Genomic DNA, 22,508 nt, shown 5'->3' with positions numbered 1-22,508 from the left:
TCGCCAAACGGTACGTCTTCCCATCTCAGGCCTGTGACGGACTGACGATAGTCAGCGGTGCCCTTCTGATCAGCCACTTGGGCGTCGGCGATGGCTCCGTAGTCGACGCCAAGATGGACGGCGTTGATTTCCACTCGTGACAGGGCGTCGGCTACTGGATTCTTTTCACCAGGGACGTACTCTATCTCGCATCCGAATTCTGCGATGGCGGAGAGATGACGCTGCTGACGGGCGGACCACGGGTCCCCAGCTTTGGTGAAGGCGTGTACGAGGGGGCGGTGGTCGGTACGGATCTTGAACGGCGTTCCTTCCAGCAGGTGGCGGAAATGTCGCACAGCCAGGTATACGGCGAGAAGTTCGCGGTCGAACGTACTGTATCGGGTTTCAGGTTGGCGTAACTTCTGACTGAAGAATCCCAGAGGCTGCGGGATACCGTTGATGACCTGCTCCACCACACCTCCTACAGCAACGTTACTTGCGTCGGTCGTCAGTTGAAGCGGAGCCGCCGGCTTCGGGAATGTCAATGTCGCGGCCTTGGCGAGGGCGGCTTTCGTAGCTTCGAACGATTTGCTCTGGGCGGGGGTCCATTCCAGGTGTTTCGGGTTGCCGCTGAGCGCATCGTATAGCGGGGCCATGACGTGGGCGAGGCGAGGCAGGAAACGATGGTAATAGTTCACCATCCCAGTGAACTCTTGGAGAGTCTTGATCGTTTTCGGCGTAGGGAACTTGTGGATGGCGTTGACTTTAGCGGGCAGGGGGCGGACTCCGGAAACGTCGATCTCGTAACCGAGGAACTCTACTTTCGACGCGCCGAAAACGCACTTGTCTCGTCGTACTACCAAGCCGTTGTCGCGGAGCAGTTGGAGGACGTTTCGGACGTGGTCGTGATGTTCTGCCTTCGTCTTCGAATGGATGAGGATGTCGTCGACGTAACATACACAGTACGACAGTTCGCCGAGGATGCTGTCCATGAGGCGTTGAAAGGTGGCGCCGGAGTTGCGAAGACCGAACGTTGAGTAGTAGAAGACGTAGGAGCCGAACGGCGTGATGATCGCTGTTTTGGGGACGTCGGGCTCGTGGACGGGAACTTGAAAATAACCTTTCAAGAGGTCCAGTTTCGTGAAGTATCTGGCGCCGTCCAACTCGTTGGTGATGTCCGCGATGTTGGGTAGGGGATAGTGATCCGGTTCCGTCTTCACATTCAGCAGGCGGTAGTCTCCACACGGCCGCCATGAACCGTCAGTCTTTTTTACCATGTGCAGCGGTGATGCCCATGGACTGGATGCTTTCTTGCAGAGTCCCATCCTTTCCATTTCGGCGAAAGCTTGTTTGGCGGCCTTGAGTTTGTCGGGCGAGAGGCGTCGGAACTTGGAATAGACGGGTGGTCCTTTTGTCTCGATATGGTGGAAGATTCCGTGTTTCGCTGCTTTCCCCGGCGTCTGGTGAAGTTCGGGTTTGAAGACGTCGGCGTACTCGGTTAGTAGGTGCTCGTATGGGTCGTTGGTTGTGAATGCACAGGCGTTGACGTTTTCTTGGACCCGGGCGACGAGGTCGGTGGACTGGAACGATTGGAGATTCAGCATTCTTCGGTTGCCGACATCGACCAGTAGGTTATGGTGCCCGAGGAAATCGGCTCCGAGCAGTGGTGTCCTCACGTCAGCGATAATGAAGTCCCAGGCGTATCGGCAGTTGGCGATCTTGATGTGGATGCGGCGGCATCCATACGTGGCGATGGACGTACCATTGGCGGCCACGAGTTTGACTTGGCATGGCTGGTTGTGACGTCGGTTTTGGTCTGTGGCGGGGTAGATGGAGCGGCATGCTCCGGTGTCGACCAGGAATTCGCGATTGGAGATGGCATCGGTGACGTAGAACCCCTGGTTCGGGTTGGCGATCGTGCAAACGTAACTGTGATGAGGGCGCCACGCCGCCGGCGTTACTGTCGGCGGGTGGCCGTGGCGTTTTTTGAGAACTTGCAGTTCGGGAGGCAGTTTCTCGCGTCTCTGCCGAACTTGTCATGGTAGCTGCAAATACCAGACGGTAGCATGTAACCGCGGGACCACTGGTTCTGGGGCGGAGCTTGACGGCGATCATGCGGTGGGCCTGGACGGTGGCGCACGGCATTGATGTCTGCGTCCACAATGGGCGGGGCTAGTGCGCTGCAGGCGGCGGCGACCGGCGTCGATTTCTCGGCGGCTCTGGCTGCGGTAATCAGGTCATCGGCTTTGGCGACTAGCGCGGACATTGACAGTGTATTGGCGTCGTGGAGGGCGGTGCGAACTGAGGACGGGATGGACTGTAGCCATAGCTCGCGCATGAGGTCGACTTTGTGAGGCTGGCCAGTAGACGGATCGGCGCCGGGTAGTCGGGCGAGTGACTGCATCTCGTTCCACAAACTGAGAGCTGTGCGGTCGCCTAGATCCTAACTGGGCATGGCGAGCAGTCATTTGGCGCGGGCGCTGACGGTAAGAGTATACTCTTTCAGCAGGTGATCTTTCAACGAGTCGTACGTGATTTCGTCGTCTTGTTGGTCCAACCATGCCGAAACGTGCTGGAAAACGCCGTCGGGGACGGCTTCTAAGACGTAGTCCGCTTTTGTTCTCGGATCTGTGACTTTCCGGAGGCGGAATTGTACTTCGGCCCGGCGAAACCAGGAAACGGGTTCCTGAGTGCTGAAAGGCGGCAGTTTCACCGAGACGGCGTGGATTGCGAGGTTGTTGTCGGACGGCGTCTGCGGGGGTGGAGTTGTCGACATCTTGAGTCTCGAAGGTTGCGTGTTGAGAACGGCGAAGGGTCACCAGTTGTAAGGAGCGACGGCCCACTTCGGCCCGGCGAAGTGAAGTGAAGTACTCGAAGAGCGGTGGTACACTGTTTTATTCAGCACACGTACGATCATTTATATACCAGCAAAGCGGACGTTAGTGTAAACAAACGTCCAGCCCACCCGGGGGCTGTGATTGGTTGGTAGCGAGCGGCAGCGGGGGCCGCCGATTGGCTGATCAGTCTCGCGGCGCGAAATTCAAATGTCAGAGTTCTCAGAGGGCATTTGTGGTTGCTACAGGATATAAAGACGCGCAATTACAGCCACAAGGCTTCAAGGCAACGAATGGAATTAGTAGTAAGCGAGAGAATTGGCACGGCGTGGAATACTCCGGCAGTAAGTCAACTGCCAGAGCGCACAAATAAAGCCCGTGTAATTAGTCCCCAATGGGTGACAGGTGTGTAGGTGGCAACAGGGCCTGCCCCCTGCTGGCAAACACGGGACGTGACAGGAACTTTTTGTTGACCTTGTTTTGAGATGGGTCTTTGTTTTTGTACTTTGTAATTTATTTTTTGTAGCACTCCATGTTGTACTTCATGTTGAGTATGTTCAGAAGAATATAATGTAAATAAAGCCATATAAATAATAAATAGTTGATATCCTGTGTATTTTTATGTTAGTAATAATTTGACACATAATTTTACATTATTTTTGGGAGTAAATTAATATAAGCAATAAAAAAACTGAGGAGCCGTTTGGGAGCCGAAAGAGCCGGCTCTCTTTAGTGAGCCGAGCCAAAAGAACCGTCTCTCTAAAAAGAGCCGAAATACCCATTACTATTATAAACACACTTTGGCGCGGCACATTCAAACGATTCAGTTCCTGTATTGGTCACGTGATTCTTTCTTAAAGCAATACTCGCACCGATACAAGGTTTCACTCTTGCGCTCTCGGCACTGTGCTGACGCACCAATGTCGCTCGTCCCATCACTAGTATTTGGTGTTATTTTGTTACTCGTCCTTGGTTTCATTTGTTTGAGTAATTCCCTTTTCGTTTTGATTATCTCTGTGTTCATTCAATGATAGAGAAATCTATGAACAAAATTGTATCATGTTTAAAGTTTCGGTTAATTTGGGCATGTCTGGACATAGTCAGCGCAGCGGAGGGCCTTTTCTTGAGTAATCACGTCAAAGCAAGGGGGGCGAACAGATGGAAGAAGACTAGATTCAATCACAGAGTGGGAATGAACAAATTGGGAACAAAGAGTTGTTGAATACCAAAAGACAGTTTGGGAACAGCTGTCGCGCCCAGGTGGACATTAGTCATCAGCAATGTCTGTGACTTGTGTATTCGGGTAGATCAGATCACTACCGAGGGGCCGGACCGGGGGGCGCGATATGCTAATCTCTGGGGCAGTGTCTTCCTTGTATTTTGCAATAAAAGTTCTAACCGGCGGAGAGGGAGCCGAGTGTGATCGCGAAGCAACTAACCGTCGTTCGTTCTCAGAGATCCGCTTCCGCCGATATTGAAGACAATTTTCCTGTGTGCCGAGTCGTTTCTTTAACTTTGTCCGAGAAAATCTCTGACATTCATTCATTCCATGTAATTGGCAAGCGCTTTCTGTTCTCATTCGTTTTTCTGGCTTTTATTCGCCAGCGCCTTTTGTTGACCACTTTGTTGGTTCCTCGCTTTTCTGTCAATAAATCTCTTAGTTTTCGCAATTTATCTGAGTCTGCGTTTGTGGGATCCACACTCCATACGGTCTGCAGTCAGACCATTCCTTGTCAGAAAGTGTCTCTGCAACATTTTCATCTTGTAAATGGACCTTTTAAAATTCAAACTAACGTTGTGTCGTGCAATATTGTGTCAAACACTAAATTGTCCCTAAAGTATGAGTGTGAGTGCAAATGGTTGTTCATCCATGTGTGCCCTGGCTAGCAACCAGTTCAGGGGTCCCCTGCCTACTGCCCGATTACAGCTCGGATAGGCTTCAGCAGCCATCTCGTTACCTCTGCGTCCCGCGTCCAAGACGCATAATTTTCCCACGGGAGGCACAGTTCCAAATAATGTGTGTTTTTGGGACGCAAGGAAATTTCTCGGACAAAAAAAAAACTACGGCAGGCCTGAGGATTTCACGGTCACGATCATTACCGGTAGCGTGTCGTTTCCGTAGCGTCATTTTGACTGTACCGAAAAATCATTGAACCATAAAAGTCACCGCACATGAGTTAACTGTATGCAATCAAATCTCTCCTCTGTGATCAACACTATTTCACTTTGCCTGTACGTGTGTTTGTGGTGTGGTGTGTGAGCGTGTTTCCTCTAATTTACTTTCGTTTTGTTTTGTTTTCAGTGTTGGGGGGGAAACGGAGCAGATAACGTTATGTGCGCATGCGGGTTGCTATTTTAGTCCGCAAACTGAGGAATCGCGCGGATGAAAGTTTGAGACGGCGGCGAAAAAAAAAACCTCACAAAGGTCTACTAATTACGACATTTAAGAAATGGGAATGCCAGACTGATTTTTCATCAGAAACATCCGAAGGGCGTATCACTAAATGTATCAAAAAATACCTGCGACGTATGCACGAGAGCGAGATACGACGAGAGGCATGATTACGAGGCAAATTGGGAATCACGACCGATGAGCCGAAATATTACATGGTCGTGGCGTCCCTCGACCAGCAGACTACACGTCGTGCGATGCAGCTCTTGCGGGCGCCTCCACAAGGCGGGAGATACGAACCGCTCAAACAGCTACTGCGTCTGTTATTGCTGTTGGGGTGGTGGTTGAGCAGCTGGTGGAAAACATATGGCAGGCCCTTGCATTTTGCAGTCGGAAGCTGCGGGATAACGAACGCAAACATCACGTTTTTGACAGAGTTGTGTCCTTGAGTGTGCAGCTACGGCCTACCACCCACAGGCTAACGGGTTGTATGAACGTTTTCACCGGTCGCTAAAAGCTGCGCTGCAGGCTGTGCTTTCGTACGGTAACTGGGTCGACCGCTTTCCATGGGTTTTGCTCTGGTTACGTTCAGCTCTGAAAGAAGATCTTAATGCCGACCCTGCTGAGTTCGTGCTCCGTCAGCCACTTCGTGTTCCCGGTGAATTTCTGCCAGAAGGTTCCGGCGCGCCTTCCTTCCCTTTTTTGTCCGATGGACCCCTGACTCTGACACGGCTCACCATTTTGGTCGTGTTCGTACCGTCTGCGCTTATGTCGGCCCTTTTTATCTTTGCGCCATGATGCCCACTGCTCGCCCCTCCAGCCACCGTATGACGGCCCATTTAGGGTGCTCAAGCACGGTGATAAGAGTTTTGTGCTTGATATGGGTGTGCGAAGGGAGTGTGTTTCTTTGGATAGGCTCAAACCGGCTCATTTGGTTGCAGCGATGTGCTGTTCCCTCGCCACCGGCCGGTTGTCCTCCGAAACCCACAGCCTCACTTCAGCGTGTCAGTGTTGAGTGTCGTTCTCCCCCTCGTGTCTCACCTGTGCCTCTTGCCCGACTAGTCTGCGCCACCAGGAGACAGATTGCATAGTCGTGGCAGGCTAATTAAACCCCCTGTGAAGTTTTCATTTTGATGTCCTTCTGGGTGATCTCAGATGTTCTCCATTTTTCTCCAGATGTTTTTTTTTTTTTTTTTTTCCTTGCGCTGCTGGGGGATCAGAGGATGTATATTTGTCAATTGTGGGCATCTGAAGCCCTTCGAAACTTTTTGACATGTCCTACATTGTCCTTTGATTCATTCTTAAGCACTCAACAATAGGAAGACAGTGCCATACTACTTCTGATGGGAGACTGGACGTCGCGCATATAATCACAATGTGGTGTGCAGTATTTAAAATGACTTGAACAGAAGGGGAAATATTAGAAAGTATATGTAGCATTTCAACCAATCCTATATTTGCTCCCTACAAGGCTCGTAGTTTATTAGCAAACACCGTGTTATAAAACAAATTTGTGACCTCAAGTTCTTTTTAGAGTATAGATAGTCCCTATAGCCCTCTCCTCAACATCCAGGATTGGGTACATATTTTTTTCCCCTTTTCTGAACATAGAAACAACGCACATGCACATAATGCACGTATAATGCGACATGACGGCAGCTGCTCCCCCCGAGGGACCTGCGCCGATGGACTGGATCTTGACGGAAGCATGCGACTATTGGGCAGGGTCTGGTTGATGACGGACTTGTCGTGTGACATCTGGGCTGGTCCAAGACACAGAATATTATTCACTCTGGAGGAGGTGGGCAACAGAAGGATGCTAACTAAGCTAAAAGCTATGATGGCCAGTCCCTCCCACACCCTCCAGCCCGCCCTGACAGCACTTGGTAGCTCCTTCAGCCAGAGACTGTTACACCCGCGCTGCAAGAAGGAGAGATACCGACGCTCGTTCCTACCGACTGCTGTCAGGCTGATGAATAAAAAATAACAATCATAATAATAATAATAATTAAATGATGTGAAGGAAAATTGTAAATAGTACTGCGATTTATCCATTTGTGTTCATATTGCATTTAATTGAAAGATGTTTGTTGTTGTTTTTTTCTCTTTCTCCTTTCTTCTTTCTACATACATTCTTGCTGCTGGAGGCTGTAAATTTCCATCGTGTGGGACGAATAAAGGATATCTTATCTTATCTTATCTTATCTTATCTTATCTTATCTTATCTTATCTTATCTTATCTGGTAATCTGACAGGACAAGCATTGTGAATGGCAAAAAAGTTTGATGAGACCATTAGTCAGGAGCTGTTTGCACCGGGAACTAGATCAAGGATACAGCAAAGCAAAGGGGATCTTGGTGGAACATTTTGGAAATGCTTAGATTGTCGCTTCAGCCTTGAATGGTCTTTCTGTTAAAACAAGCCTTGAATGGTCACGTTCTGCGTGATGGTGGAGTAGGACCCCAAAAGCAGGAAGGCAGGGAGGAACAGGGTGGCTGAACAAAATGTATTTCAAAAATGCAAACAGGAATACACAGGTGGAACTAACTCAAAAACTCACTCAAAAAGTCCAACAAAATCACAATAAATCAAAGTGTGAAAACCCCAAGACAGAAAACAAAACATGACACATGCACAGAGAAACAGCAACAATGACCCGACAGCGAGTGGCTGTGCCGGGAGTCCTTTTAAACAAACAAACTAATGACCAACAGGTGTGTAGCTTCAGGCGGAGCCCTACAGTGCCACCTGTTGGTCATAAACAGAACCATGACAAAGACAGATGACGCTTCATACCAACATGATTTTGCTTTGTTTCTCAAGAACTTAATTCACTGCACTTTTGGCTGCAGAGTACCTGGATGAGTTGGCTAATGTTGCCAATATGTGATCAATGATCAATCTTCCCAACATATTGAGAAAAAAGTGGGGAACTGTTGCAACTGTTTCATTTGAGACTTGCAAAGGAATTTCATCTGTTTGTTGATCCTTTGCACAAAGGTTCTTTTATTTCTCCAAAAGTGGAATAAAGACCCAACCCTTCAATGTCTTTTCTTCTCTGTATTTCAACATCACAACTTAGTACAAATCGCTTCGAGCCTCTGTACTTCTGCAAGACGTCGCAGAATACCTTGGATAAAGGACACATGAGACTATATAGAGGCAGTATGCAAAAGAAAATGCGAGGAGTCACGCCCCAAACAGTAAAACAGTTTCACAAACACAAAATCAAGTGTGACCTGGTGTGATCATAAACATTGAGTGAGGGGATGAAAACAACTAGTTTCCCTCAGCCTGGCTAGTGCCAGCGAACATAAACATCCCAGACAAGAGCTCCTTATATGAGGATGAAAGCTCATTCCGCCCGCTTGTAACCGGGCCCTAAGTTCGTGACCATAGATGAGGGTTGGAACGTAGATCAACCGGTAAATTGAGAGCTTCGCCCTTTGGCTCAGCTCCTTCTTTACCACGACAGACCGATACAACGTCCGCATCACAGCAGACGCTGCACCGATCCGCCTGTCGATCTCTTGCTCCCTCCTTCTCTCACTCGTGAACAAGACCCCAAGATACTTAAACTCCTCACTTGGGGCAAGATCTCCCCGACCCAGAGGGGGCACTCCACCTTTTTTTGACTGAGGACCATTTTTTCAGATTTGGAGGTGCTGATTTTCATCCCAACAGCTTCACACTCGAAACGCTCCATTGAGAGTTGGAGAGCCCTGCTTTAAGGAGCCAACAGTACCACATCATCTGCAAAAAGCAGAGAAGTAATACTGAGGCCACCAAAACGGACCCCCTCATCGCTTCGGCTGCGCCTAGAAATTCTGTCCATAAAGGTTATAAACAGAATCGGCGACAAAGGGCAACCTTGGCAGAGTCCTACCCTCACTGGAAACGATTCCGACTTATTGCTGGCAATGCGAACCAAACTCTGACATCGGTGGTATAGTGACCGAACAGCCCGTATCAGGCAGTTCGGTACCCCATACCCACGAAGCATCCCCACAGAACTCCCAGAGGGACACAGTCAAACGCCTTCTCCAAGTCCACAAAACACATGTAGGTTTGGTGAATTCCCACATAGCCTCGAGGACCCTGCTAAGGGTGGAGAGCTGGTCTACTGTTCCACAGCCGGGACGAAAACCGCACTGCTCCTCATCAATCTGAGGCTCGACTTCCTGACGGACTCTCCTCTCCAGCCCCCCTGAATAGACCTTACCAGGGAGGGTGAGGAGTGTAATACCTCGGTAGTTGGAACACACCCGGTCCCCCTTTTTAAAAAGAGGGACCACCAACCCGGTCGGCCAATGCAGAGGCACTCTCCCCGCTGACCACGCGATGTTGCAGAGGCGTGTCAACCAGGACAGCCCCACAACATCCAGAGCCTTGAGGAACTCCGGGCGGATTTCATCCACCCCGGGGCCCTTGCCACCGAGGAGCTTTTTAACCACATCGGTGACTTCTACCACAGAGATATGAGAGCCCACCTCAGGGTCCTCAGACTCCGCTTCCTCCAAGGAAGGTGTGTTGGTGGAGTTGAGGAGGTCTTCGAAGTACTCTGCCCACCAGTTCACAACGTCCTGAGTCAAAGTCAGCAGCGCCCCATCCCCACTGTACACAGTGTTAGTGGTGCACTGCTTCCCCCTCCTGAGACATCGGATGGTGGACCTGAATTTCCTCAAAGTAGTCCGGAAGTCGGCTTCCTTGGCCTCACTGAACTCTTCTTACGCCCGGGTTTTTGCCTCGGAGACCACCGAAGCTGCGTTCCGCTTAGCCAGTCGATACCCATCAGCTGCCTTTGGGGTCCCACAGGCCATAAAGGCCCGATAGGACTCCTTCTTGACGGCATTCCTTACTGCTGGTGTCCACCTGCGAGTACTGGGGTTGCCGCCACGACAGGCACCAACCACCTTACGTCCACAACTCGGATCGGGCGCCTCAACAATAAAGGCACGTAACATGGTCTATTCGGACTCAATGTCCCCCGCACCCCCCGGGACATGGGAATAGCTCTGCTGGAGGTGGGAGTTGAAACCCTTTCTGACAGGGGGTTCCGCCAGACGCTCCCAACAAACCCTCACAATATGTTTGGGTCTGCCAGGACGGACCGGCATCTTAAGATTAAGATATCCTTTATTTGTCCCGCAATGGGGAAAATTACAATCAGAATTCAGAAAGGAAAAATGCTGGGTAGGGAGAGGAAAAAAAAACCACGCTTGAACTATCCTCTTCCGAGGATAATTTAAGTCCAGGATAAAAAAAAGACCCTAGCACATGAATAAGCATATGACAGTTACAACAAGTCACAAGACATAACATGTATAAGGGGGAGGATGAATGGGAAGGGGGGGTGGGTGGAGGGGGCGACCATGACGTGGCCGCCTGACCAGCTGCACGGCCAAGTGCGCTCTGCAGGTCAAGCGACGTCACGGGGGAAAAAGAACCGGAGCGATGAAAACGGTGAGAACAAGGATGTGTATGCGCGTGTGCTTGTCCATTCGTTTATGTGTATGCGTGTACAGGTCACAGCTGCTTCCTCGAGGTCTGCTCATCATGAAGACAGTCCCGGCTTATCAGTCCATGGCCGAGAAGGAGGGGGTTTGGTAGTGGGGGCCCTAGACTCCATGCGTATTTCCATCCAGGGGAAAGGCCAGATAGCGTTGTTTGTTTTGGAAAGACGGCCGCCAACAATTCCAGACAGCCTTAAATCCTTGGTCTGTATCTCTCACTGGCGCCAATCATTCAGATCCGAAAAATTCTTTCGCAGCGTGAATTCCAACGTCTCCATGGTATTTTCAATCGCGCGGATCGCTCCAAAAACCGCAAAGTCGCAAAAGTGGCAACAATATTGCGGTTGAGCTCAATCACCGCTTCAGTCTGAGTGTTGGACATTCGCGCAAAGCCATCCAGAGTGACCGGCAGCTTCTTCACTTCCAATAGAGCCGCTCTCGTCGGTTGAATTTTGCGATAGAACAGCAAGCTGCCAACACCAAACAGCAGCATATCTGTTATCAAAAGGCCAATGATGTAGATGTCTTCCACATCCTCCACGGACAGTACTGTCAGGCACACCGGTCCCCACTTTCTCCATGGATCAAGGGCGTATCCGGCAGCAAGTGTCCCTGGAGGGCAAGCAGTTTCCGCTCTTTCCGTCCAAAAAATTTTGTCGATTACATCGAGAGACCAGCCAACTAATTCCATGGTTAGTTCTTCGGATGAAAACACGGTAGGAGGCTAGAAAAAAAGTTAGACAAAGACAGTACAAAGACTAAGTGGCGAGCAGGGAAAAAAGGTGGGAGGGCAGGGGAGCTGTGCAAAAAGTGTCCGCCTTCGTCGAGAGCCAAGCAGAAACCATTCTTACCCCACCATTGTAGCCTACTCGGAGGGGATGAACATGTTCACTGGAAAAACCCCACTGAGTTGGCGTGATTAGAAAGCAGTAATGTGAATCGTGCTAGAAGACTCAAGTTAATTTCGAAGAGTTGATCAACATGGAGGCTCAGATCTTGCTTCATCCACAGTTTGGTGACATCAACAACAATGTCAAAGCGCACCAATAAACTTCACAATGGAAAAAAAGGCGGGCCACGATTTATGCATCAAATGGTACGCCAGTGAACTCCCATAGGGACCAATGTTCCTCAAGTAATGGAACCAAAAGAGGTCTTCCGAATTGAGAATGATGGACCATATGTTGTCAGAACAATCCTCAAATGGACAGTGAATGGCCCACTGAAGGAAGGCGACTCAGGCGAGCGAGAAAATCACATCACAAATGTCATATCACACCTGACGTGAGTCGCCAGAATTGACAAACGATTGAATCAACATTTCAATTGTGACTTCCCTGAGTGTGATTGAGTTAATGATGATATCTCTTCATTTACTCACCAATTGACTTACTAAGTATGGAATCTAGAGTTTTTAGTTGAATGCAAATATATTGTTCTGTTGAATGACACAGTCACAGGTCAATTATACTTTCTGCCGTTTGGTAGAAGACCATTTCATTGTTCTGCCTGTCACTACAAACACTACAGGTCACAAATTAATGATGATATATAGTACTTTGTATATTTGGGGCTAAATAATAGTTTTTGTACAAAATTAAATTTGATGTTTTCCCGCTTCACACCGATGATCTCTCATGGCACACTCATGAGGAGCAGCACAGTCGTTGTGGGAATCACTGCAGAGTACAGTACAGTAAATATTCTCTAGTACGGGCTCGTGTTTGCGCTGTCCAATTTGTCCTGATAACAGAAATTCCTCATTTGGGAAATGAGCATGGTACATGTCCTTTATGAACCTGCAAGAATGTTGACAAAATGTACGTGTAACAACACAATCAATAAAATACAAAAATATAATGTCCAAAAACTGTTTATATAACAAAAACTGCATTACAGGTGTGTCCAAAAAATCACAACAGTAAAATACATTCAGTATTTTAATGTTTATTTTTATTTACATCATTTATTTATTGTTTGTTGGATGCATTCTTTGGTTTATGACAATGTTTGCCTGCGTGTCATACAGTTTTCTTGCTAGTTGCAAGTAACTGTCCCGTTGATCACCGATGTCTGGTAATCCTTGTGCATACTGAAGGATTTTTGTTGCCATTTGCATTGCTTCCTTGCTGGATGGTGGCTTGTCATCAGGAGTTAAATCGATGCCTTGTTGTTTAAAGTTTCATAGATTTGCGTCTTTCAAACTCCAAGTGTCTGCTGGATCTTTTTAACTTTTTGTCCAGCCTCGCTCAAACGGATCCATTTCACTCGCTCCGCTCCAGTCGTTACAGTTCTTCTACGTTTTGATGCGATGATCTACACGACGTAAGTGAATAAAGTTAAAATCTTTCGCAATTACAGTAAAACGCACGCCAATTAAAAGTCGCATACACGTTTCTTCGGTCGTGTCGAGTGGGTGCTGCTTTTAAGGTCGTGCTGCGTTCTACAGGACGTAAGTGAATAAAGTTAAAATCATTCACAATTACAGTAAAACGCACGGCAATAAAAACTCACTTGCACATCGTCGTTTAGAATCTGATGATCGAAAAACGCGAAGTGAAAACTTGTTTCAGCGTTGTCTTTTCCATCGCATCGGGTGGGCGTTGCGAGCATTGAACCTCCCGCGGCATTACACCTCCATCCGGGTTACGGGTAGTGGAATTTCCGCTTACGCAACTTCTGGTAACATGTAATATCGTAGTCAAAATGTTAATGCATAGGTTTTTCTTCCGGGTGAAGGATATTCCTTTCCATAGTATTCCGGGGATGGGAATATTTACTGTATTAGGAAAGGTACAACACCAGTTTTAGTCATTTGATTTTAAAATTGCCAGAATGTATTTATAATTATCATAAAGTAAACATAAAAAGCTACCAAAGAGGCAAGAAATTTGTGTGAACTACTCCAGCTTCTCTTAAAACTAAATGGAACGTAATTGTCTATCTACTGCTCTTTTTTCATCCATCCATATTGTACACTGTACCGCCTGTCATCACTGGGTTTAATCCAACTCTCTGATTTTGGACAAGAATTGGGTTGGGGTCCACTCTGGACTGTTCGCCAGTCATCACAGTTCTATTGATCCAACCCTTTATTTTCTCTAATGTGTGTCCTCATGCGAGCTGGACCCTATCTCAGCTGACATTTGGTGAGCGACGGGTTACACCTGTCACGTTGCGAGGTGGTGGTGGACCCCAGAAAGCAGGCAGGAGAGAGGAGCAGGGTGTATTTGAAGAAGTGTATTGATAAAACACAGAAAACTAAATCCTAGTGATGGGTCCAGCGACACCGATGCGTTGACACATGCGCCGGGCTCACAGAGCAAACCACGTGTCGATGTATGTGCTGCTTCATTACGTCACGTGATTGACACGTGAACTGCACCGGCGCAGTTTAGACTGCATTGGCTGCTTGGCACAGTCCAGGCTGCGCCACTTACTCCAGGGGGCATCGACTCAGTGTAGAGGACGTTGACGCACCAAAAGCCCGCCGCACAGTGTTTATAAGGAAGTGCGTCTGGAGACACAATGCCACCTGCCGGAACAAGCCAGACCTCACTCACGCTCGCTTGTCGAAGTTCGTGTCACTGCAGACTTTGTGTTCGTGCCTTGCCTTCCGTGCCTTCCGTGTAACCACTCCGGCCACCACTGTCGGGTCAACGCCTGGTGTCGCCTCGAGGAGGGAATCGGCCGTCGCACTTTGCACGGCAAACTGTCGCTAGCCAGCAGAGCTTGATACGCTTCTTCAGCCAAACCCCGATAATTGCCAGTCGTCAGACATGCCGAGTTAGCCAACACCCCGTGCACTGGGCCTAGTAGTTGGCGTGGGAATAGAAATCCGCCTTCATCCGAGCCTAACAGCAACAGCATTTTGTCCATCAGATCCACTGCCGTACCATCGCCCAGCCCGGGAAGGGAAAGGAGTCTGTCTGCTCTCTCTGAGTCCGACAAACTGAACCTCCTGAGCAGAAGCTGTTTGAGTGCGTCGTATTTCCCGCCTTGTGGAGGCGCCCGCAAGAGCTGCATCGCAGGGCGTGTGTCTGCTGGTCGAGGGATGCCACGAACATGTAATATTTCAGATCATCGGTAGTGATTCTCCGTAGGTGGAAAAGCGCTTCCACGTGCCGGAACCACGAACCGGGTCGCTCTGCCAGAACTCCAGTAGACTCGCGGCAGAGGCGGCGGCTGCAAGTTGTGGGAGTTGAGGCGACGTGGCCGAGGAAGACACCTCTTCATCCGTTAACCGAAATCTTAACGTCATGGTCACCAATGTGGCAGTCAAAAGGAGCACACACGATTGACTGTAAACACATCTTTATTCCAAGGCTGCCAACAAGTGGATCTCGACAATTACAAATTTGCGCCAAAGACATTCACATGAACACACCCCCTACTGAGTAAGAAGCATGGTCCTTGTACAATATTGTAATGCCCCTCAGTAGCGGAGAGAAGGATGCTCGCAGTCGCTGATACTCTTAATCATTTTTAATAACAAAATAAGTAATAAACACACGCATTCAAGGAGTTGCTTTCCGCCACAACTCACGCCCATGCGCTCCACACTCAGACTCTCTCCCGGAGCCAATATTCCCCCCAACCTGGTTCCTCCCCTCCCTATGATGTCACACAAATACAAGCAACAGATATTACACTATATTATTTTTAATGCACACATTGTGACTTTATGGCGTGCTTAAGAGGCGGATCAGATCACGAAATACCCATTTTAGGCCTCGATCCAAAACTCACCACCAGCCACTGATATTTACCCTTTCACTTGATTTGTTACACAAGGTTTTAGATACGTAGGAATGCCGGATCAAAAAAATATATTTTTTGTATTGTGTTTTTATTTTCGTTTGTTTGTTTTTATATTGTGGCATGACATTTTGTACACGCACACAAAAAAAAAACGATTGCCATAGAGTTGCGGGAAAACCCACATTATCGGGGAGGTGAATGCATCATTGTACACGCCCCTCACTCAGGAGCGTCACTGTCGCTCCCACAATGCAGCGGTGTAATGTATGAACATAGCGTCAAGTGCTGCTGTTGTGACCAGGCCGTGGGCTCGGCAAAACATGTAGAACAGAACCATGAAGGCAAAAAAATATTAATCTTAAATCGTCTTTAGAGCTTGAAAGTAAGTTAATCCTTTTGTACATTTTTATTACTGAACAGAGCCGATAACTACGCCTTTTAAGGCTTGCTGTTTGACAACTGGGTGATAGTATTATTTCCCGTTAGCTTGTCCAGTGAGCCACAGGGGTTCCCCCCCCCCCCCCCCCCCGTTTGTTATTAGCTTTCTCAGACTACAAATTCCACAAAAAGTGAAATCAAACCATCCTTTACAACACGGGACTCACTTTCTGCCATAGAATGTTTGTCTTCCCCACCTAAGGTAGTAATTGTGACGTGTGTTCCCTCGTGTTTACGTTTAGAAAGTTATGCTAATTTGACCGTTCGCATACGTACTTGGTCTTTTCCCAACCATAGTATCAAATAAATTGTTGCACTGAGGCTTATTATGACCTAACCGTAGCTTGAGCTAACTTTAAAAATCGAAATAATGGATAAGATTTGTGTTTGACAGCATAAAAGTTGTGTGTTGTGTTTTTTTGAAACACATTTTTCCTGCTGTATTATTTATTGCTGAGCATCATAGTGTTGTCCAGTGTTCCTACTTTAATTAATGGTTCCCTTGGTACCGTTGGACTGCTCACAGAAAATATACACAATGCAACAAGTTCATTCATCTTCCGAACCGCTTCATCCTCACTAGGGTCGCGGGGTTGCTGGAGCCTATCCAAGCCCGTCTTTGGGCAGTAGGCTGGGGATTTGGTAGCCAGCCAATCGCAGGGCACACAGAGATGAACAACCAAACACACCCTCACTCATACCTAGGGACAGTTTAGAGTGATCAATCAGCCTGCCACTCACACCTAGGGACAGTTTAGAGTGATCAATCAGCCTGCCATGCAGGTTTTTGCATACCCGGAGAAAACCCACGCATGCCCAGGGAGAACATACAAACTCCACACAGGGAGGCCGGAGCTGGAATTGAATTACCTCTGCACTCTGAAGTCGACGTGCTAACCACTGGACTACCAGGCCACCCTCAACGCATCAAGTGATTTACATAATTTCCAAGAACAACTAAAGAAGTTAAACACTGCAAAGGTGATGCTATATCAAAATAAAATAATCACAATGTAGTTTAATATCCCAGGGCACTGATTTGTTGCGTGTGCAGAACACAGGTTATTTTTTTGCTGTTTTACAATATTAATTGAGGGAAAGTTTGATAATGTTACAATGTTAATGAAGTGCCCCCCTAATTGGAGGAAATAATTGTGCTTATTTTAATAAAATGCAGAGTTGTGAGGTTACCATGTATTTTACTTTACGCCCCACTTTCCCACTTTTACCCAGACTTTCGGTCGTCTACCTTCTGGGCTCTCCATGGTGTTTAGACCAAAAAGATTAAAAGCATCTCTTAAGGGATGGATGAATCTCTGTGCGCTGTAAAGTCAAACAAGCAGTCTGATCCTAAAGTACCCAAATCCTTGCACAGTTTGGCAAAGGAAGCTGCACAGAGAGAGTGCACTGTCTCTTTAAAGTGCAACAAAGAAAACCCCAGTGCCCCAAAGGATGATCTCAGTCTAAAAGTGGCAGGCAAAGCTTCATTGGATACAGGGAAAAGGTGCTCATCAAGGTTATTTTTACAGACTGAAAGAACAAGTTCTAGGGAAAGAGGGAAATAAATCTTTCTTTGCCCAAATCTATAGTAGGGAATTATTTTGAAGTCAAGATGGCGCCCGAGTAGGCAGCCGTCAGCAAGTGCTCTCATGAGCATTGCTTTTTTTGTTGTTTCTTTTGTCACTTTGTGTTTGTTGTTACGTCGTGTGGACTTGATGTGGACCTTTTTCAGCATTTTTTGGCCACGACATTCATCAAGGAGGAGACTCTGTGCTTGGTGGTTGCGCCTTCTCGGCAGCATGGGTATACCAGCACTGTTTTGGACTGGAGGAATGTCGGCGCCATTTGACTGTCGTTCCTGTGCAGTCCCGGGGCGCTTGTGTCTTGCGCCTGTAATGGGCAGCATTTTTCACAGCCCCGCTTTGTTCAGCGGAGAGATCGGTGCTGTTGAACGGTCTGCGGCTGGATGGATGGAGGTCTTGAGGAGCCGACGATGAGAAGAAAGGAGCGTTGGCGCGGAGTGCCGATGCGGATTTGGAGCTGGGAGTCGCAGCTTGGAGTTTGAAGCGGATTACGTGGGACAGGAGAAGTGAACTAATCTCTTTTCGTCAATGGATGCTACAGCTTTGTGTTTGCTTTCAAAACTTAGCTTGTAGCAGACGTGTGCACATTTTCAGCATGACGTCTCTGATCCACTGGAGAAAGGACACTTTGATCCTCTCCTCTTTCATCTAGAACTGCTTCAGACAACAAAGTGTATGCAGAAAATTGGTGAAGATTGAACGACTGTCTGTGTCCTATGTGTTGTCTTGTGTTATTTCTGTTATTTTGACTTCAAAATGGCGCCGCGAGAGTGGCTGCCTTTCCAGCAGCTCCTATATTTTGTTGTTCTACTTCTTACTTTCATAACTTTGCTGCTGTGAATTGGGAATTTCTCCATTGTGAGACTAATAAAGGTTTTCTTCTTCTTTTCTTCTTATGTCTTTATTCAAGGGACTGTTTTCTACAGAAAGCGGCTCAGTTCCAAATAGAGAGACCAGCTCTCCTATTGTGCCAATTTCACATGAGAACCTCACCTTAAAACCAAAGAATAGTTTCATTGGAGCTCCTGGAAGTGACAAGCGTCATGGTGGGTTTTCACGAATCGTTTTCAACATTTACCTCTTTTTCACTAAATGTAGCCTGCTAATAAATGTCCTGTTTTTTAGGATTGAAAGCTGCAGCACTGATAAATCACACTGTTGAGGGGTGCACATCAGTGGGGCCCGTTACAATGGAAGGATCGCTGACGGAGCAACAGCTTGGCCTCCGACAGGCAGAGGAACGTCTTAACAGAGATTATATCCACAAGCTTTTAAAAGTATGGGAGTAATCAATCTGTTCATGTTAAGTCATTCACAAGGCCAATTTCAATCCTTAAGTGAAATTTGAATTCCTATTTTAAAATATGGTTGACTGAAATTGTACACACTTGTTATAAATGAATATTTGCAGGTGGAATATTTTTAATCTTTGTTTTCACAGCATTCCCCAGAATACCCAAAGTATCAATACATATGCAAGCTGTGTTCGGTTCATATCGAGCACATTCAAGCAGCACACAAACACATAAAGGAGAAGAGACACAAGAAGAACATAATGGTACGTGAATGCAACATTTTGTATTTGACCAAACGCTGAATTTTCAGTTACACTTACACTGAAAATAGTTTTTAAAATTTTAGATTAAATGGGATTAGAGTAAAAATATGTTTTCATGCTGCCATTTTAGGAAAAACAGGAGGAAAATGAACTGCGCGCCCTGCCACCCCCTAATACCTTACAGCTAAGAGCCATTGACACAGCTGTTCTGGAAGCAGCCAGGCAGAAGGGGATTTCTGAGGAGGACTTTGATCATCGAAAGGCAGTGGTTACTAGGATGGAGGACATCATAAAGAAACACCTCTCAGGTTGTATGTTAATAAACAATTCGGCCTCGATTTACTGTGAATACAACCCCTAGTAAAAAAAAAAGAATCAGATTTATTGGCCAAGTATGTAAAACACAAGAGACTTATTTTTCCAGTTACAACCTGCCCAGAGGAACATAAATAAAACAATGACCAACACAGGGAGACAGAACGAGGTGACATTCCACGTCCCTGAGCTAGCTTCTGTAGCCGAGGCTCGAACTGCCTTTGGCCGCCGCCTAGCTCATTTTGCACCTGACCCCTTTGGCCCCTCCCTTTGGTAGTGAGCTCATGGGAAGGAGGACCCACAATTCCTATTCGGGCTGAGCCCAGCCCAGCCCCATGGGTGTAGGCCCGGCCCACCAGGCGCTCGCCAGCGAGCCCCACCATGAGGTCTGGCTCCATACAGGGGCCTCGATGACCCGTGTCCGGCAAGGGAAACCAAGGATCATATATTTTGCCCATCAAATTGGGTCTTTTGAGCCATGTTTTGTCTTGTCCTTTTGTCTTGGCTCGGGGGCCACATTGACCGGGTCAACACAAGATACAGTACATATAAAAAACTGCATACTGTATGTTGACAGTCCATACCAAACATCAACAGAACAAAAGCATTGAAGTATTACCATATTTTTTTTTTTTAATGAGAACAGTGAAACAACTATGGTATATGTCAGGGGTGGGCAAACGTTTTGGCTCAGGGGCCACATTGACTTTTAAAATTTGATAGACGGGCCGGGTCAGCACTTATAACAATAGATTTATTAACATATCAGAACATATTAAACATAAACAGAACAAAAGCATTAAAGTATTAACATACTTTTTAATGGGAGCAGTCTTGTTGGAATCGTGTTGTCGCAATTCTCAGAACAGATCTGAGGTGTTCATCACTCATCCGGGATCTGTGGGGTGCTTTGTTGGTGTTCATCACACTAAAAGTCTGTTCACACACATATGTCGAGCCAAACAACACCAGCATTCTCCGTGCCATAGTCTGGATGTTTGGAAATTTGGCTGCACTTAACGAAGCATAAAACTAATCCAGTTTCAGGAAGTGGAACTTGTCCTTTAACATCATGTCACATTGGAGATCTATCAGTTCCAACTGCAACTCCTGTGGCACTGTTTTCGGGTCTTGTGAGAAGGGACATGACACCAGCTGAAGTGCCCTTTTAATTTTTCCAAAATCACAAAAGCGACGGCAGAATTCCTCATGCAGGTCATCCAGTGATTTTCTGTATTTTTTCACGTGTTGTTGGGCCTCCTTTAACGTAGCGAGCAAATGACTTTGCTGACATTTGCTTCAAAAGTAAAATCAGCTTGCTTTTGAAGGCTTTGACGTTTGCTTGCATTTCATGCACAAACTGGTTTTCCCTTGGCGCTTCATATTCAGTTCGTTCATATGTGTCAGTATGTCCGCAGTAAAAGCAAAATCACAAAGCCGATCTGTGTCATTCAGCTCAGGAAACTTGACACTGTTATCAAATTGCTCTAAAAATGAAATAATCTCCCGTTTGAGCTCGCACACACGTTGACATACTTTCCCCAACTTAACCAGCGGATATTAGAATGGTACAATAAATCCGTGCGATCAGCGTCAGCTTCTTCAAGGAATTGAATAAATTGACGATGGTGAAGTCCCCTCGCTCGAATAAAATTGACAAGTTTCACGACTGGCTTCACTACGTGGTCAAGCTGCAGCACGGATTTACACAGTGCTTCCTGGTGAATTATGCAGTGTAGGAAAATTAACTCCTGCTCAGGGTTGTCCTCTTTCACCCTGTCCTGAACTCTCTTCAGCATCCCGATATTTTTTCCTGTCAGATTCGGTGATCCGTCTGTGGTAACGTTGGTGAGCGTTCCCCAAGGTGATTTGTGCCTCTGTATGACCGCTGACACGCTGTTAAATAAATCCTCTCCTCATGTTTTTCCTTTCAGGGATTCCATATCCAAAAACTCCTCCGTAATCTCGAAATTCTCATTAATCCCTCTGATAAAAATTAAGATTTTAGCAGTGTCCTTAACATCGTGGCTTTCGTCCAGTGCCAAAGAATATAATGAAAATCTCTCAGCTTTTTTGTTTAGCTTGCTCGTTAAGTGTTCGTCAATTACTTCAATCCGGCGAGTCACTGACCCGCGTGACAAGCTATTTTTTTCAAATTTGTTCTTCCTCTCAGGACATAAAATACTTGCCGTCTCTAACATGCACTCTTTAAGAAACTCCCCTTCGGAGAAAGGCTTGCTGGCTCTTGCTAGTTTGAATGCCAGTAAAAAAATTGTCATCGTGCTTGCTTCTTGGATGGAAGTTGATCGAGTAAAGGTGTTTTGTTGAGCCTGCAAACTTGCTAGCAACCTGCCTGTACGTTCTTGTGTTGAAAGGTTGCTGGCGTAATTAGCATGTTTAGTGCATAAGTGACGGCTGATGTTGTATTCTTTTAAAACCGCAACAGTTTCTTGGCATATATGACATACAGCCTTGGATCGGACTTCGGTAAAAAAGTATTTAGGCCTGCCTTCTTAAACACCCGGCACTCACTGTCGACTTTTCTTTTCTTTGACATTGCTGCAGATGGCTTGCGATCTAACCAGTAGAAGTAGAGCAATTACTTTATTGGAAATGTCTCTCTCTCTCTCCTTCTCTCTCTCTCATTCTTTCGGGGTACAGGCACTGCAAAATAAAGTCACAGCGCCACCTGGTGTTGAACGCCAGTCATTGCAAGTAAAAATGAAATAAATTGCGGGAATTCACATCAAACCGTGTACTGTATTCTGAACCAATCTTCGGCGGGCCGGATTAAAAAGCCCAACGGGCCAGATCTGGCCCGCGGGTCGTAGTTTGCACACCCCAGGTATATGTCCTGTATGAACTTCCAAGTATGTTAACAACATACATGTGTGACAACACATACAGTACAGGTATGTGACAAAATATAACAAAGCTAGGACTATTTGCTCCAAAATGAGACGAGTAAAAGACCTACTGGCTTTCTTTCCACTCACTCACTGTCTCGAACTTGACCTCCCCTCGATCACCACACAAGACAGCGTTGCTCAGCTGATGTTGTGCAACGAAATTTTGAAGCCAGCCATGGGACGCTTCGAAGTCTTCGATGCCTGCAGCGCTATCGCTTACTCTCTT

At 47.0% G+C, this 22,508-nt stretch overlaps 2 protein-coding genes across 5 annotated transcripts in view; both read left to right on the top strand.

The window, feature by feature from the left end:
- LOC127605701 (uncharacterized) overlaps nucleotides 1-22,508 on the top strand; it is a 368,389-nt gene that overhangs the window by 143,779 nt on the left and 202,102 nt on the right. The window lies entirely within an intron of this gene.
- tut4 (terminal uridylyl transferase 4) overlaps nucleotides 15,708-22,508 on the top strand; it is a 113,434-nt gene continuing 106,633 nt past the window's right edge. Inside the window, exons 1-5 of one of the 4 annotated variants that reach the window (XM_052073312.1) lie at nucleotides 15,708-15,861; nucleotides 18,427-18,546; nucleotides 18,626-18,777; nucleotides 18,942-19,058; nucleotides 19,189-19,366. In XM_052073312.1, coding sequence (XP_051929272.1) covers nucleotides 18,691-18,777; nucleotides 18,942-19,058; nucleotides 19,189-19,366 — 382 coding nt within the window. In that variant the 5' untranslated portion in view covers nucleotides 15,708-15,861; nucleotides 18,427-18,546; nucleotides 18,626-18,690. Of the gene's footprint in view, nucleotides 15,862-18,410; nucleotides 18,547-18,625; nucleotides 18,778-18,941; nucleotides 19,059-19,188; nucleotides 19,367-22,508 lie in introns of all 4 variants that reach the window. The other 3 variants (XM_052073313.1, XM_052073314.1, XM_052073315.1) reach the window with 3 other exon arrangements.

The sequence above is a fragment of the Hippocampus zosterae genome, chromosome 8 (assembly GCF_025434085.1).
Source record: "Hippocampus zosterae strain Florida chromosome 8, ASM2543408v3, whole genome shotgun sequence".
In the NCBI taxonomy this organism is placed as follows: Eukaryota; Metazoa; Chordata; class Actinopteri; order Syngnathiformes; family Syngnathidae; genus Hippocampus; species Hippocampus zosterae.
This window is presented reverse-complemented; position numbering and strand designations above follow the sequence as displayed.